Raw genomic sequence first — 17,876 nt, 5'->3', positions numbered from 1 at the left:
AAGAAGAAAACAGTCATTTGCCTTATGTCCTCTCCCAGTAGTTTGCATGTGAGATGAAGTTGGAACTCGGAAACCAATGGAATGAAGATATGAAGATATAGGATTTGAGGGAGGTGCAGATAAACTGTGGTTGCAGGAAGAATCTAGATCTTGCCTGGGGTCTGTGAACTTAAAATTCTTTTTGATATATTTATTAAAATGTTGGTTCCCTTTATAACTATATGAATTTTATTTTCTTCATTTAAAAATGTTATTCTGAGAAGGCATTCATAGGCTTCAATAGGCTGCCAAAAGCAATCCATGGCACACAGAAAAGTTAAGGACCTCTTTGGTTTAGATATTTCTGTCTGGATTATACCTCCCCATTCTCCCCTTCTTTCCCCATTCAATCCTTAGCCCCTATATTTCTGGAAATTACAATAATGATAATAATAGTACCCTTTTCTCTGGCCATAGGGGTGTTTGAAATGAGTTTACCTGAGTGATGGCTGAGAAGAGGCAGAATGATAAGTGATTACTTTTTTAAAAAATTAAAAAAATTTCTAGTAAATTTGTTCCTATAATACATTGCTTTATGAATCATGTTGGGAAAGAAAAATTAGAGCAAAAGGGAAAAACCATGAAAGAGAGAAAAAAAAACAGAAAAAAGAAGCGAACATAGCATGTGTTGATTTACATTCAATCTCCTTAGTTCTTTTTCTGGACGCAGATGGCATTTTCTGTCCAAAGTGTCTTAGGATTCCTTTGAATCACTGACCCACTGAGAAGAACCACGTCTTTCATAGTTGATCATTGCACATTCTTGCTGTTATTGGGTATAATGTATTCCTCGTTCTGCTTGTTTTGCTCAGCATCAGTTCATGTAAATTTTTCTAGGTCTTTCTAAAATCAGCTGATTCATCATTTTTATAGAACATCAATATTCCATTATCTTTATATATCACAACTTGTTTAACCATCCCCCAATTGATGGGCATCTACTCATTTTCCAATTTTTGCTATCACAAAAAGAGTTGCTCCAAACATTTTTTGCATGTGGGTCCTTTTCCTCTCTTTTATGATTTCCTTGGGATACAAACCCAATAATGGCACTGCTGGGTCAAAAGGCATGCACAGTTTTATTACTCTTTGTATATAGTCCCAAGTTGCCTTCCAGAATGTTTAGATAATTTCACAAGTATACCAACAATGCATTAGTTTCCCAATTTTTCTACATCTCCTCAACATTTATCATTATCTTTTCCTGTCATCTTAGCCAATCTGAGAGGTATGAAGTAGTACTTCAGAGTTGTTTTTAATGTGCATTTCTCTAATCAAAAGTGATTTAAACTATTTTGTTTCATATAACTATAGATGGCTTTAATGTCATCATCTGAAAGTTCTGTACATACACATGTATACCATTTATCAATGGGAGAATGACTTGTATTCTTATAAATTTGACACAATTCTTTATTTATTTTAGAAATGAGACCTTTATCAGAACACTGACTGTAAAGATTTTTTCCCAGCTTTATACTTCCCTTTTAATCTTGTTTCTGTTGGTTTTGTTTGTACAAAAACTTTTAAATGAAATGTAATCAACATTGTCCATTTTGATTTTCACAATGTTCTCTAGTTCTTCTTTTGTCACAAATTCCTCCCTTCTCCAAAGATCTGATAGGTAAATTATCCATTGCTCTCCTAATTTGTTTATGATATCATTCTTTATGCCCAAATCATGTACCCATTTTCACGTGTGGGGTGAGATGTAGGGCTATGCCGAGTTTATAACCTATTATTTTCCAGTTTGCCCAGCAATTTTTGTCAAATAGTGAATTCTTATTCCAGAAGCTCGAGTTTGAGGATTTATCAAATACTAGATTATTATAGGCCTTGATTATTGTCTTGTGTATTTTTAATCTATTCTACTCATCTACTACTTTATTTCTTAGCCAGTACCAAATGGTTCTGATGACTGCTGCTTTGTAATATAGTTTTAAGTTTGGTACTAAGCCAATGATGAGTGGTTTTGAGAGCTGACCTTCAAAAAGATGCAGGTAGATTCTAAACTTCACAAAACCATTTTTCATTCAGACCATGTCTGACTGCAACCTCAGGATGCCTCTAATCTAGCATATCTAACAATAGAATTAGGACACGCTCAAGAAACCACAAATAGTGCTAGGTTAAGTGGGGAAGAAACCCCCTCAGTTTGATGGCAGGGGTGAGCCAGGTCCTTTGAGCTTACAGGTAAGTGACCACTGCTTTTGGAGAGCTAGGATTTAAATCAGCATTAAAATCAGCAGATGGGATAGTCAGTGTTCAGTCCCACTAAGTGAGAAACAATGTTTGGAGGCTTAGGAAAATCCTGCCTTCATACCTCCATTTTCCTGCTCCTTATGTGTGTGATATGGTGTTAAATGATTTTAGTTTTTTTCTTTAAATCCCCCGTCTTTTCTAACTATAACCAGCCCCTTCATTGAGTTTTCCTGTGTAGCAAAGAAAATATTAAACAAAGCCAAAAGAATAGGCAAAACTTGGAAATCAAATAGTATCTGTTTGCAAGAGAATAGCTATAGTATATGAAAGTAATCAGATATTATTGGAAAGTAGGTGGCTGAATGTGCAGCTAGATGGTACAGTAGATAGAATGCCAGCATTGGAGTTAGAGAGACCTGAATTTAAATCCAGCCTCAGATACTATATGTATGATCTTGGACAAGTCAATTGACCCTGTTTGCCTCAATTCCTCCATCTGTAAAATGAACTGGATAAGGAAATGGCAAACTCCAGTATTTTTGCCAAGAAAACCACAAATGGGGTCATGAAGAGTCAGACATGATTGAATAATAATAATAATAAGATGGCTAATGGATAAAGCTCTGAGTCTGGAGTCAGTAAGACCTGAGTTCAGATGTGATCTCAAACACTAGCTGTGTAACTCTGAACAATTCATATAACAACGATTTGCCTCAGTTTCCTCAACTATAAAAAGGGGATAATAATAGTACCTATCTTGTAGAGTTGTTAGGAGGATCTGATAAGGACATTTGCAAAGCACTTAGAAAAATACCTGGCATGTAGTAGGTACTACATAAATATTTATTTCTTTCCTTTCTCCTATTGTACGATCAGGAATTCAGAGAAACATGGGAAGGATTGCATAACTGATATATAGTGAAATGAATCAAACATGAAGAACAATATAGTTAATGAATATGACAATGTAAATCAAGAGAATTAAACTGAATTATGGAATAATTATCATCACTAACTTCGGTTCTGCAGATCTCCCCTATTTTAGTAGAAAGGTAGAAGACTAGATATGGAATGCTGTCAATGTATTGGTTGGTTTTGCTCTTTATTATAAAGGAGGGTGCTCTTTGTGCGACAGGTTTTTTTTTAATGACTGATATATATAAACTAAAGCCATCAATAACATTTATTAAAGAAAAGGCCCAAATTGGTAAAACAATTATATTAGGCCAAATATCGAACATATTATGCACATATTATATGCATAATCTCACAATTATTTGCTGAGAGGAAGAAAAAAATGCTTCATTCTCTGTTTTTTTAGAATCAAGATTGGTCTTTGCAATGAATCTGAGTTCAGCTGCATTTTAGTATTTTTTTCATTTACTTCAGAGGTGTCATATCTGAGCCAGCAGCAGCAATGGCAGCCCAAACAGATTAAATTATAACTGGAAATTATTTACCAAAATAAATACAAATACAATTTAACGTAGATAATGTGAACATGTAGTTTTCTAAATCAATAAGCAATCCATCCTCATTATTATTATTTTTTAGTTTGATCCCACTGGTTTACATTAACCTTACCATAACTTGTTATGATTATAAAACAGATTGTTTTCACATCCATTTCTATTTGAGTCTCATAACACAGAACAAATATTATTCTATCTCCAAAGTTACAAATGATCTCTTACTTGACAAATCATAGAATCACAACATTTAGGAGCTAAGTGGACTCCATTTAATCTAACCCATATGTGAAAGGAATTCCCTGTCTTACATGCCTGACCAGTGGTGATCCAGTCTTTGCTCAAAAACTTCCAAGGAGGGAGGATGGGACTTCTTGAAAAACTCACCATCTCTGGAGATAGCCCATTCCATTTTTGGTCATCTTTAATCATTAGGAATTTTTTCCTGACCTCAAGCCTAAACCTGCTTGTTGACTATTTTGATTGATTGCTTGTATCTTCTGAGGCCAGATAGAACAAAAACAATTCAAACATTTGAAGACAGCTCTTATGTTCTTCCTCAGTCTTTCCTTTTCTAGGCTAAATATGCCCATTGCTTTCTACCAAACCTCATACCATAGTTCTAAGGCACTTTACCAATCTTTTTGGGAATCTCTCCCATTTATCAATTTCCTTCTTAAAATATGGTGTTCAGTAGTGAATACACTATCCCAGAAGAAATCAACAAGGAGAGAGTACTTTCTTATTCCTAGAAGCTAAATATATTAGCTTTTTTTGGAGGGGTAGTTACTGATTCACACTCATATTGAACTTGAACCTATGGTCTACTACAACTTCCATTTCTTTTTCGGAACAACTGTTATATATTCAGACTTCCTCCATAATATACTTGTGGAATCGATATTTTTGTGCCCAACTGCAAGACTACATTTATTCCTATTACATTTCATATTACTAGATTGAATCTCATGACCTACCTTGTCAAGATCCTTTTGGACCCTGATTCCATCATCCACTGTATTAGATCTCCCTCTCAGCCTTTTGTTATCTGCAAAGCTGATGAGAATACCCTGTACACCTATATCCATGTCATTAATAAAATGGGAAACAGCTCAGGGCCAAGCACAAGTCAATGAGCTCCCCTACTGAATGCTGCCTATCATGTTGAACTATTATTAACAACTGCTTTTTGTGTGTAACCATACATTCAGCTCTGAAACCATCTAATTGTGTTGTAGTCTAATATATGTCTTTCCATCATCTCCACAAGAGTAGTGTGATATACTTTTAAAAATATTTTGATAAAATATTGGCAAATTATATTTACAGCATCCTCCTCTGCTTGCTTAATAGTCTGATGGAAAATGGAAATGAAGTTAACATGATGTGACCTATTCTTGTAATAGCTTTTTATTTTTCCAAATACATGCAAAGATAGATTTCAACATTCATCTTTGCAAAACCTTGTGTTTCAAATTTTTCTCTCCTCCTTTCTCCTTCTTTCCTCAGACAGCAAGCAATCCAATATAAATTAAATATGTTCAATTCTTCTAAACATATTTTCATATTTTTCATGCTGCACATACAAAAAAAGCCAGAGCAAAAGGGGAAAAACATGAGAGAGAGAAAAAAACAAGCAAATAAACAAGAACTAAAAAAAGGTGAAAATACTATGCTTTGATCCATATTCAGTCTCTATAGATGGCTCTTTCCATCACAATCTATTAGAATTGCTTTTATGTAGCTCACGGTTGAAAAGAGCCATGGATGTAAACCATTCTTGATGAAGTCATGCTGGGTCATTGTGATCACCATTTTCCCATAAAGATGTTCATTAAATATCTTTTAAATTATCTATTCTAGAATTTTTCCAGGAACTGAAGTTAAATTCAAGCTCACTTAGCTAGCTGATAGACTCCTGTTTTCCATTTTTTCAAAAATGGAACAATATTGTCCTCTTCAACATTGTGGGACCATTCGCATTTCCCACTGTTACTTATAGGACCTGAGAATGTAATTTATCTGGGCCAGGTGATGTGAATTCATTAAGGGAGTTAGGTTCTTTCAGTATCTCCTTACTTATCTTGGATATCAATTCTCTGTTAGTCATTAGTGTCAATTTTTAAGAAAGAAAGCAATATTATTATCCTTTTGGAGGGTTGTATACATGTACATTCTTTTTTTTACATATTTGCTTATGAATCATGTTGGGATAGAAAAATCACAATAAAAGAAAAAACACAAGAGAAAAAAAAACAGGAGAAAAAATAAAGTGAATATAGCATGTGTTGATTTACATTCAGTCTCCATAGTTGTTTCTCTGTATTTGAATGGCATTTTCTATCCGAAATTTATTGGTATTTCCTTGGATAGTGAGCTGCTGAGAAAAATCAAATCTGTCATAGCTGATCATCACACAATCTTGGTATTATTATGTTATTGTATTCCTGGTTCTACTTGTTTCACTCAGCATCAGTTCATGTACATCTTTCCAGTCCTTTCTAAAATCACCTTGTTCATCATTTTTAATAGAACAATAATATTTCATTACATTAATATATTATAACTTTCTCATCCATTCCCAAATTGATGAGCATCTACTCATTTTAGTTCTTTGCTACCATAAAAAGAGATGCTACAAACATTTTTGCACATCTGGGTCCTTTTCCCTCTTTTATGATCTCTTTGGAAAACAAACCCAGTAGTGACACTGCTGGATCAAAGTTTATGCACAATTTTATAACTCTTTGGGCATAGTTCTAAATAAGCAGTATTATCAAAAAAGATGGGATCAGTAGCTACCAATCCACTACTCTTTAGTAATATGGGATAAAGACTACATCTTATGCCATATTTTTCATGAATATAAGAAAAGCTTGCATGGAGAAACTTTATCTAATAATGTAACTCATTAATTTCTCTGAAATTTATAGACTGAGAAAGTTGCCTAGAGCAAAGCTTCCCAAACAGTGGGTTGTGATCACCTCATGGGATCATGTAACTAAATGTGGGGGGGGGTCATGAAATCATGATTTATTATCAGTAAATTTTTTATTTATATGCGCATTTTATATACCTATAAACCTGGAGTTGCAAAAAAAATTTCTGGGGCAAAAACGAGTCATAAGTAGAAAACATTTTAAGAAGCTGGGACTTAGAGCACTGATAGCTTAAATGATTTGCCCAGGATTCCACATCCAGATGTGTCAGATCGACCCCAATTCTTCCTGGCTCTGTGGCTATCCATTATAACACACATACTCATGAAAATTATGAAATAATATTAACTCATTTATTTGTCACTTTGAGTTTTAAAAAGTGCTTTCCTTATAAGAATCCTATGCGATATGAGGTACAGGTATTATTGTTGCCATTTTTTAGGTAGAAAAACTGTACCATAAAGACTTACTGATACATCCTACTCTGCTCCTCCACAGGTTGGCTCACAATGGCGCTCCCCTGAGAACCCTTGCCTCATCAATGAGTGTGTACGAGTGAAGGAGCAAGTCTTTATTCAGCAGAGGAACGTGTCCTGCCCTCAATTGGATGTCCCCACCTGCCCTCTGGGCTTCCAGCTGAGCTGTAGTCAGGCCGCAGAATGCTGTCCTTCCTGCCATTGTGGTCAGTTTGGATGAGTACAGGAGTCTTTGGCTGGGTGGTGTGTGTGTGTGTGTGTGTGTGTGTGTGTGTGTGTGTGTGTGTGTGTGTGTGTGTAAATATGTTTTGGTTTCTCCTCCTCCTTCCCCTGCTGGATGGAACATCTTTTGCTCTTCTAGCACTCCAGAATTGAATATTATCCATTATATATTTTTTTTTCTGGGAATGATCATGATAGTTTATAAAATTATAGAGGAGCTGGAATAAAACTGAGACGTCATATAGTCCAACCTTTTCATTTTGCAAGTGAGGAAATTGAGGTTTTAAAAAGGTAAATAGCTCATTCAAGTTTATCCAAGAACTAGGTTGGTATAATGGGTAGGAAGAACTTCCACATTTTCTGAATCTATCTGACCTTGTTGTTATAAATTCCACCTTTAGAATTTCATTTACATACATACATTTACAAACCTCATGTCTTAAAATGCAAGTGTCCCTGAGAAGAGATATAAGCTACTCATATTTTAGTATGACTAAGTTTAATCAGGCACTTTCTTCAGGATATTTTGCTGATTTGCCTTTACAAGGAAACTAGGTGGGGCAGTGGATAGAGGGCCACATACAAAGTCAGGAAGATCTGAATTTGAATGTGGGGAAGAAAATTTCAAGCTACTCCAGTATCTTTGCCAAGAAAACTCCAAACAGGGTCATGAAGAGTTGTAATTGACTTGAATGACTGAACAACAATATCCCTATTATCCTCTAAAGAGGAGTATTTTTATTTTTATTTTTATTTATTTTTATTTTTAATGAGGCAGTTGGAATTAAGTGATTTGCCCAGGATTACACATCTAGAAAGTGTTAAGTGTTTGAGGTCAGATTTGAACTCAGGTCCTCCTGACTTCAGGGTTTGTGCTCTTATCCACTGCCCCTAAAGATAAGTATTTTGAATGTTTTTGATGCACAAAAGATAAATTTAGGGCATTACCAGAAAAGGAATTGTACAGGATGACCATATTTGGGAAGCAGAAGAAAAAATGAAGTGGGAGAATTATGGAAAGGGGAAATGGAAGAGGACTGAAGACAAATGTCAGATCCTTCACCCCTGCCTCCCACATCATCTCCAGCTGCATCCCACTAATTTATCTTGGGAGGCAGGACTTAACTTGCAGAATTATGACTAAGAAGTACTAATGCCTTCCTTCTTTTTCTCTCCATTCTACAGAACCTGTTCAGGGTTGCTTGGTCAATGACACCATCATTAGGGTAAGATGCTGCCTGTTGCAAAAGGCTTTCATAATTGCTAGAATGAAGGTTAAGGGAGGCATAGGAAATCTCATATAACAAAGTTGTATATGATCAGAAACAGAAGGAAATGGGATCCTGGGAACTTATTCCTCATGCCTTCTCTTGTGGGTCTCAGTCTTGCTTCTTTCCTTTGTATTTCTAAATTAGGGCCAGGACTATATTTTTTAAATTCTCTTGACCCTTAACTCCATTGTTCCTACATTCCTTTTGTCATCGTCATCTTGTTCTAAGCCTTTATTTCAGGGACCCTTTGCAATTAATCATCTGGAATAAGTCATTATGTACATTTAATATCCTTTCTCCACCAAGGGTTCTCCCAGTGCGTGGTGGGATGCTTTTCTGTCTCTATCCACAAGACAGCCCTTACATCCTGCCACCTGTAGCTCCCTCTGTGAGGGTTGGGGCTAACAGGATTTCTCACTTTTACCATCCTCACCCTTTTTGGAGAGAGATAAGGGAAGGGATTTGGGAGCATGAGTAAGAGGTTGAGATAAACAGGGAAGAGATGGAATAATATTTGTTTATGAGAAAGAGAGGGTAGAAGAACATCCAAGACTCATATCTGTTTGCTTTTTCATTCCAGCCAGGGAGCAGCCTGATGGTGGATCAATGTACCACCTGCCACTGCAGTGTACAGAGTGATATCATTCTCAAGTATAAATTGGTGTGTGCAAAGACTACTTGCCCACCCTGTCCCCAGGTGAGACCTTGAGGCAAGGCCTGGAAAACGTATGTGTGTATATCTATATGTGCTCTATGTATGTGTAAGAGGTCTGGGACTGGGTAAGGACGAAGATCCATGGTCATTGTCTGATACCGACCCTAGTTCTCAATATAGTTGGTATGTGAGAAAACTATCTGCTTCAGGTGAAAGACAAGACAGGGACACTTCATGTTTATCCACAAAGTATCCAATTCAATGAAGGAATTAAAATTATCCACTTATAATAAAGAAACCGAGGCAGATCTTTGAGCTAATTAATAGCTCTTTGTTAAAGGGTCCATAGTTCCCTCCAATGAAGTAGACATATGAGATGCCTCCTCCTTCCAGGCCCTATTTTTGTAGGGCTAAATATCCAGGCATTCAAGAACATCTGTTCCAAAAATAGAATTGATTGTCATGTGATGTATATGCTAAAATAAGCAAAATAATGTGTCAGCAGGATCACAAGTTGGGTGAAGCAAGGGATATCTACACATAAAATAGACGGGCTTCTTTGGTTGGGAAGGAGAAAATTGTGCAAGCTATCATGTTCAGTGACCTAAGTAGTCATAAGATGGCCACCTGCTTCCATTCTACAAGAATTTGGTCTAAAGGTACCAAAATATTTTTGGGGACTTTTCTTGTAGCTGTCATCCCTACTCTGCTGGGCTTGGTCACCATGACAAGGAAAAGCAATAGTGGAGGGTTTTTACTTAATTTCCCTTAATTAAGCAAGTGAGTGTAGAATCTCCAGCATCTAGTTCTGGGACCCTAAACACAGAACTTTGATATGATTTTATTAGCTTGATCAATACTTATTGGAATAGATTAGAGATTGAAATGTCTTATAATACACATATTTGCAAATATGCTTCTTTCTTAGTCATCTTCAAAAATAGTCTTGTGAGTGAGAAGGCAGCCTGTTCCCAAGTGAGAAGAGTAGGTTAGAAATGCTATGAAAGTGAAAATGGGGACACTTCTTCCAAGGAATCAGGACATGAGATAATTGAATTCTATGAGGCCTTAAGTTTTTAAGTTTTAACCACTGTAGCCATGAGTTCTGATTTAGTGGTATCCTTCTCCTGCCATAATGAGATGGTTTATAGCTTAAATAATAATCCATTGTCACCAACAAATAACTAATAAGCATTTAATAAGCACTTACTATATTCCAAGTACTGTGCTAAGTATTGGAGTTACAAGGAATGGTGAAAAAGACCTTAACCTCATTCAGCTTACATTCTACTGAGGAAAATGACATATATACTATGTTTATATGCAGAATATATGCAAAATGAAAACATTTTCCCTTGGGCAAGGGAAGCTCTAGAAAACTGAGAAGACTAGGAAAAACCCACTTGAGCTAAGGCTTGAAGGAAATCAGAGATTTTAATAAGTATAGGTGAGAAGGATTTGCATTCTAGTCATGAGGGACAGCTAAATAATGCAAGGACATGGAGATGGAGGACATGGACATGGAGGTAGGAGATAGATCAGCATGGCTGTGATATAAACTGGGAAGCAGATATTAAAAGGTAGGAAGACTAGAAAGGCAAGAACGACCAGGTTATGGATCCTAGAAACAAGGAGTCACTAGAGTTGGTCAATGGGTAATAGGGTGACATAGTCAGACCATTTTCCTAAAGAAAATCCTATTGGCAGTTTGGTGGAGAATGGATTAGGGTGGGGAGAGGGCTGAAGCATGGAGACCAAATGGAAAGCTTGAGAGGTAAAGAGAACCTGAACCAGCAAGGTAGTTGTGTGAATGAAGAGGAAGGGTGGGGTGGGGAAAATATATGGGAAATGTGAAAGCAGAAACAGTGAAACTTTCTGGTGGGCATATGGGGTATGTGAAGGTGAGGAATCTAAGATAATTCTGAAATTTAGAGCCTGGATGATTGGGAGGATGATAGTGTCTTTGACAGTAATAGGAAAATTGGGAGAGGGAAGAGTATTTTTTTGGGAAAGACAATGGTGGACATACTGAATTTGAGATACCTCCAGATAATGCATTTTGAATGTCCAATAGGCAATTGATAATGTGGGACTATACTTAAAGGGAGATAGATACTAGGTGATTTCCTACAAAAACTGCCTAGTTTTTTTTTTTTTTTTTGTGTGTGTGTGTGTGTGTGTGTGTGTGTGTGTGTGTGTGTATGAGAGAGGATTATATTGTGTGGATTGGATGGGTGTAGTTGGGGAGAGAACAGTTATTTTGATTGTGTAAACTTTTACAAAAATATTTTGTTCTTTAGGTTTGGGGGTGCTGCTCTGCAGGAGGGGGAAATGGCTGCCCCTAAGAGGAAAGAGAATAAAACTGCTGATGATTTAGTGGTTCCTGTTTGAGCACATTATGTACTGCCCTATTTCATGTAGAGCAGCATATGGAACACATACCCCCTATCAGGAATAATCCTGGAAATCCAGCTTGGTTTAAAAAAAATCTTCAATCATATTGTGCACCTGTGAGTTCACTTTAACAGAGCAGGAGAAAGGCAGGAGTGTCTGTTTTCTTGCAAGACTGAAAATATATTCTTTTGTGTCTTTCTCTCACTTCCCTGCTTCCTTTTGCTCTGTTGCCCATATCTCTTCCTTTTCTTTCTTTCTCCCTTTCTTTTCTCCTTTCTTTCTATCTTTTATTTTGCCTAAATTAATTTCTTTTTCTTCTCACCTCTCTGCCCTTGTCTTTGACTTTCCCACCCTCTGGCAGGGACTTGAATTCTCTCTGCCTTCCTCTTCCAAATTCAGCAGCTGTCCCCTCTGTTCTTGTTTCCCTCCTGCCTCATTTCCAGATTTCAGTCCTTTTCCTCCCTCTCAGGTCAGGTAAGGAAGTGATCATTCCTTCAACTCCTTCCCATAGTCACCAAGTAATATCCTTAGTCTGAGAACCAGTGAGAGTGAGTCCTGTTTGAACCCAACTCTATTCCCTGTTGCTACCTCTCTTATTCCTCTCTTAAATCACTTATATTAATCTTCTCAATTGACCTACATTTTACCTCCTCTCCTCTTCTTCTTTTATTATATATGTCATTCACATGCCTTTCTGAAACCATCCTCCTCTCCCCTTTTTATCTACTCTCTAACACAATCATATTCCAAAAGGCCATCAAACTTTATACAAAATTCTACATGTACAAAGACACACAATCTCTGTTTATATTAATAGGGTCTTTTAATTATTTTAAATAATAGCTTTGTATTTTCAAAATACATGTAAAGATAGTTTTCAACATCCATCTTTGCAAAACCTTGTGTTCCAGTTTTTCTTCTTCCTTCCCCCATCTCCTTCCCTTAGACAGCAAACAATCCAATATAAGATAAACATGTAATTCTTCTATACATATTTCCACATTTATCATGCTGCACAAGAAAAATCAGATCAAAAAGGAAAAAAATGAGAAAAAAAGCAACAAACAGCAACAAAAAGGTGAAAATACTATGTTATGATTCATATTCAGTCCCTACAGTCCTCTTTTTGGATGTAGATGGCTCTCTCCATCACAAGTCTATTGGAATTGGCCTAAATCACCTCATTGTTGAAAAGAGCCACGTCCATCACAGCTGATCATCATATAATCTTGTCGCTGTGCACAACAGTTTCTTGGTTCTACTCACTTCATTTAGCATCAGTTCATATATGTCTCTCCAGGACTCTCTGAAATTATCCTCCTGATCATTTATTATAAGATCAATAATATTCCATAACATTCATATACCACAACTTATTCAGCCATTTTCCAACTGATGGTTTCCAGTTCTTTGCCACTACAAAGAGGGCTGCCACAAACATTTTTGCACATGTGGGTCCCTTTCCCTTCTTTATGATCTCTTTGGGATATAAGCCCAGTAGAGACACTGTTGAATTAAAAGGTATGCACAGTTTGGAAGCTCTTTGGGTATAGTTCCAAATTGCCCTCTAAAATGGTTGGATCAGTGTTAGGATTACAAGGGTAACTCAGGTTGTCTGGGCAATTCTCTAGCTCAGAATTCACACCTTTAGTTCCAGCTTTTAGGGGGAGTTATATCTTTGGACTTCTGAGGAGGAAGAGGAGCAAGTTCATTGGTTGAAGTATTTTCCCACAAGCCCCTGAGTTCTCACACGCCCATTCTCTGGGAGGATAAAAGAGGCAGATTGAGCCTGGAATGAGGCTAGTCTGGCTGGGAGATTGAGTTGAGATGGCAGTCTGGAAGGATAATTTAGAGACGACTGGACCTTCACATTTTGGTGCCCACAACGTGGAGAAGGACTTTTGCTTATCCTGACAATGACTTATTCTGGCACTTCAGAGGAGCTAGCCCGGACCTTCAAAGATCAGTTCACAACTTCACCAACAATTAACAAGTATTAATAGGGTCCTTAACACCAAAAAGTTTTCAGGACTATTAGGAATTAATCTCTAATGGTATAAGTGTGGGTAACCTGATTAAGTCATAGGATTGAGATATATCTTTAATGAGCTAAGGCAAGTCATTCAAAATGTCTAAACCAGTTTCCTCATCTGTAAAATAAAAAGATGGGACCCAGTATCTTCAGGTTCCTCTTTAGCACCAAATACATGATTAATTAATCAAGCATAAACAAACATTTTAAGTGCTTTTTATCATTTCTCTTATCTCTCTGTCTGTGCCATATATTCATTCACCCACATATTTTTACTAGGGACTAGGAATGGAGCAGAAGGAGAAAACTTCTGCAATTAAAATTAAAATTATTGGCTTACTCAGGTGATGGCTAGGAAGCTAGCTAGATACTGGATAGAAAGAGAAATAGATGATCATACATTTTTAGCTAGAAGGGATTTAGAAGTGAATTAGCGCAACCTCCTTATTTCCCAAAAGAAGTGTTTCTTATAGCTAGAGGTAGAATCCTAGTGTATGGCTTGGATGTAGGAAGAGCAGGGGACAGGGATGGGGATTGACCCTCATTGGTAGAGGGAAGTCCTGGATAGAGAAACTTCCTCTACCAATACAAGACTTGCACTTTTACTATAACTCAGAGTCTTAAGAGAATAGCTTAGACCAGGGTTGGAGAACATCTTTTTCTGGATATTTATATATAATTTGTGGGCCATATAAAATAATCAATTTAAAAACATAAACATTGGGAGGTTGTTGTACCTAGCTTTCAGCTCATCATCGTCTATGGCTGCCTTGGCAGGACCACACTAAATGACTTTGTGGGTGTTATATGGCCTGCAGGCTGAACCTTCCCCACCTCTGACCTAAAGCAAGGGAATTGCCCATGATGACAGAACCAATGAGACATGATTCTGGCTCCTTTGACCTTCCAGTTGAGTAGAAGCAACTTTACTCTTAGGAAATTTAAGGGAATATGACTGTGGCTCTCCTACTCTTTTGCACAGGGTTACAAGAAGGAGAAAGTAGAGGGCTCTTGCTGTGAGAAGTGTCTACCTATTGCCTGTACCATCCAACTGAGAAGGGGAACAATCATGGCACTAAAGGTAAGTGCAGACTTAACCTGAGACTTCTGTGTCATTCTTCATCAGTTCCCCTTTTGGGGCCTTTTTTTCCTTTTCTTTTCTTTTTGATAATCAAGCAAGACTTAGTTCAATAAAAGAATGACAGAATTTGAAAATTAGAAGGCACCTTAGCAGTCACCTAGTCCAATCCATAAATGAAGGCTTTCCACTGTAGCATATCCAATGAGTGATTGTTCAGCCTCTGCTTGAAGACCTCTGGGGAGAGGGGATATATCACCTCTGGTTTACCTCCTAAGTATTAGTCACCTCTAATTATTAAGAAATTCTCCACACTGAGTTTAAATTTTTCTCTTTGCAGTTTCTGTCCATTTCTCCTAGTTCTGCCCTATAGGACTAAACTTGAACCCAGTTGCCATCTTTTTTCTTTTTTCCCCCCACCTCTCCCAGTCAAAATCAGACCTCTTCTCCAGGGTCAACATTCCAGTTCCTTCAAGTTATCCTCTTATGACATAGTCTCAAAGCTCTTCACCATCTTAATTCATTATCCTAGACATACTCCAACTTAATCAATGTTTTTCTTAAACTGTGACTTCCAAAACTAAACACTATACCTCAGATAAAGGCTGTTGAAGGCAGAGTAAAGTGCAATCAGAAATGTATTCAAGCTGGCTCCTATTGGAAATTCATGATAATCAATTGTTAAGTTTTCAATATGAACATTTACACCTTAGAAATGGGAAAGTGCTACAAATTAAAGCTTTATTTCTTTTCTTGTGGATTGTCTAGACTTAAGGAACTGATAGAGGAAATATTACTAATGAAGATTAAATTAAAAATTTGTTGTGTGTACATTTTTCCCTCTGAAGAGTTGATTGTTAGACAATTTTCTACTATATCTGAGTTAATACTTATTGCTTTATTCCACCTCTTTCTGTTCTTGCATTAAAAGTCTGCTCTATGGAAAGTTAAAGGGATAGCTAGCTGGGTGACACAGTGGATAGCATTGGCCCCTGAGTCAGGAGAACCTGAATTCAAATCCAGGCTCAGACACTTGACACTTATTGGTTGTGTGGCCCTGAGCAAATCATTTACTCTCATTGCCTCCAAAAAAAAGAAAGAAAAGAAAGAAGAGTTGAATGAGTAACCCAGTGATAGGAATCTTCATGTATTTGAGGGGCTGTGATGCAGGAGAGAAATATCAAACTTCTGTTGCTTTCCCAAAGGATTGACGGGTAGTAGGTGAAGAAAAAACAGCTTTGGCTTGATATGAGGAAAAACTTCCAATAATTCAGGCTGCCTAAGAGTGCAGTGGATTGCTTTATGATGTAGTGAGTCCCCTATATCTGGAGATCTTCAAATGTATGATAGACATCATTTTTTTTTGAAAATTTGAAAAACTTTTATTTATTTATTTTAATACACATTGCTTTATGAATCATGTTGGGAGAGAAAAATCAGAAAAGGGAAAAACCGTAGGAGAGGAAAAAAATAGAAAAAAGAAGTAAACAGCATGTATTGATTTACATTCAGTCTCCACAGTTTTTTTCTAGATGCAGATGGCATTTTCTGTCCAATGTTTATTGGAATTGCTTTGGATCACTGAACCATTGAGAAGAACCAAGTCTTTCATAGTTGATCATTGCACATTCTTGCTGTTATTGTGTACAATGTATTCCTGATTCTGCTTGTTTTGCTCATCATCTTTCCAGGCTTTTCTAAATTCAGCTTGTTCCTCATTTTTCATAGAACAATAATATTCCATTACTTTCATATACCACAGCTTATTCAGCCATTCCCCAAATGATTTTCCAATTCTTTGTAACTATAAAAAGAGCTGCTCTAAAAATGTGTATATATGGATCCTTTCCCTTCCTTTATGATTTCCTTGGGATGCAGACCCAGTAATGGCATTTCTGGGTCAAAGAGTATGCATAATTTTGTAGCCCTTAGAACATAGTTCCAGATTGTCTCCAGAACAGTGAGATCATTTCACCTCTCTACCAACAATGCATTAGTGCCCCAGTTTTCCCAATCCTCTCCAACATTTGTCATTATGATTTCCTGTCATCTTTTCCAATTTGCCAGGTGTGAGGTGGTTGCATTTCTCCAATCAGTAGTGATTTAGAACATTTTTTCATAATTATAGATGGCTTTAATTTCATTATTTGAAAATTATCACTTTTATTACATTAAATTAAAAAGGTTTGCACAAAGAAAACCAACAGAAACAAGATTAAAAGGGAAGTACAAATCTGGGAATCTTTACAAACAGTTTTTCTGATAAAGGTCTCATTTCTAAAATATATAAAGAATTAAGTCAAATGTATAAGAATATAAGTCATTCCCCAATTGATAAATATTCAAAGGAAATGATAAAGATCATTCTTGAAGAAATTGCTTGAACTTGAACTTGAAAGTTTGAGGTCCTTTCCTACTTCGAGATGGTCTGTTTAAAATTGACTGGCAAGGAATAACCTCAGACTCTTCAAAAGAAATAACCAGCTAATGTGACCAGAGCATGCAATTTAGTCTGAAGACTAAATTGCATGCTCTGGTCACATTACTTCATTACTTAACCTGCTCTCTAGGCCTGATTTAACTCCAGTTAAATGGGTAATCTCCATGCTTCTGTAACTTTACACAGCCCTTTGCATCACAAATCAGTTGTACAACTGGGAATTCAATATAAGTCTCCAAGCTTGAACTCCTCAATCACTTATATCATGTTTATTTTTATAAGTTTCTTCACTGGATTATCTCTTGCAGCCAATATACAGTTGTAACCAGGGTCAGGGTTGAGCTGCTCTTTTCCCCAATGGTATTCCTTAGATTTTTCCTCTACTCACTTCCTATCACTCTTTTTAGGCTAATGAGACTTTACAGGATGGCTGTGATAGCCACTACTGCAGGGTCACTGAGAAAGGAGAGTTTATTTGGGAACGGAGAGTCACCGGGTGTCCACCCTTCAACCAGCAGAAGTGTTTAGCTGATGGAGTAAGTAATAACTTTAAATAGGACAAATAAAATGCAAGTTCCTTGAGGACAGAAATTATCTTGTTTTCCTTTGTTTCTTCAGTACCTAGTACAGTGTCTAATACATAATAGGCACTTAATAAA

The 17,876-nt window shown here is 36.7% G+C and overlaps 1 protein-coding gene across 1 annotated transcript in view; it reads left to right on the top strand.

Moving 5' to 3' along the window:
* The window catches only part of VWF (von Willebrand factor), a 203,412-nt gene that overhangs the window by 178,558 nt on the left and 6,978 nt on the right, over positions 1–17,876 (top strand). The window contains exons 45-49 of the mRNA XM_074269040.1: positions 7,148–7,331; positions 8,533–8,573; positions 9,199–9,315; positions 14,682–14,780; positions 17,625–17,753. Of these exons, the coding sequence (XP_074125141.1) occupies positions 7,148–7,331; positions 8,533–8,573; positions 9,199–9,315; positions 14,682–14,780; positions 17,625–17,753 (570 nt within the window). The remainder of the gene's footprint in view (positions 1–7,147; positions 7,332–8,532; positions 8,574–9,198; positions 9,316–14,681; positions 14,781–17,624; positions 17,754–17,876) is intronic.

Source organism: Sminthopsis crassicaudata, chromosome 5, assembly GCF_048593235.1.
Source record: "Sminthopsis crassicaudata isolate SCR6 chromosome 5, ASM4859323v1, whole genome shotgun sequence".
In the NCBI taxonomy this organism is placed as follows: Eukaryota; Metazoa; Chordata; class Mammalia; order Dasyuromorphia; family Dasyuridae; genus Sminthopsis; species Sminthopsis crassicaudata.
This window is presented reverse-complemented; position numbering and strand designations above follow the sequence as displayed.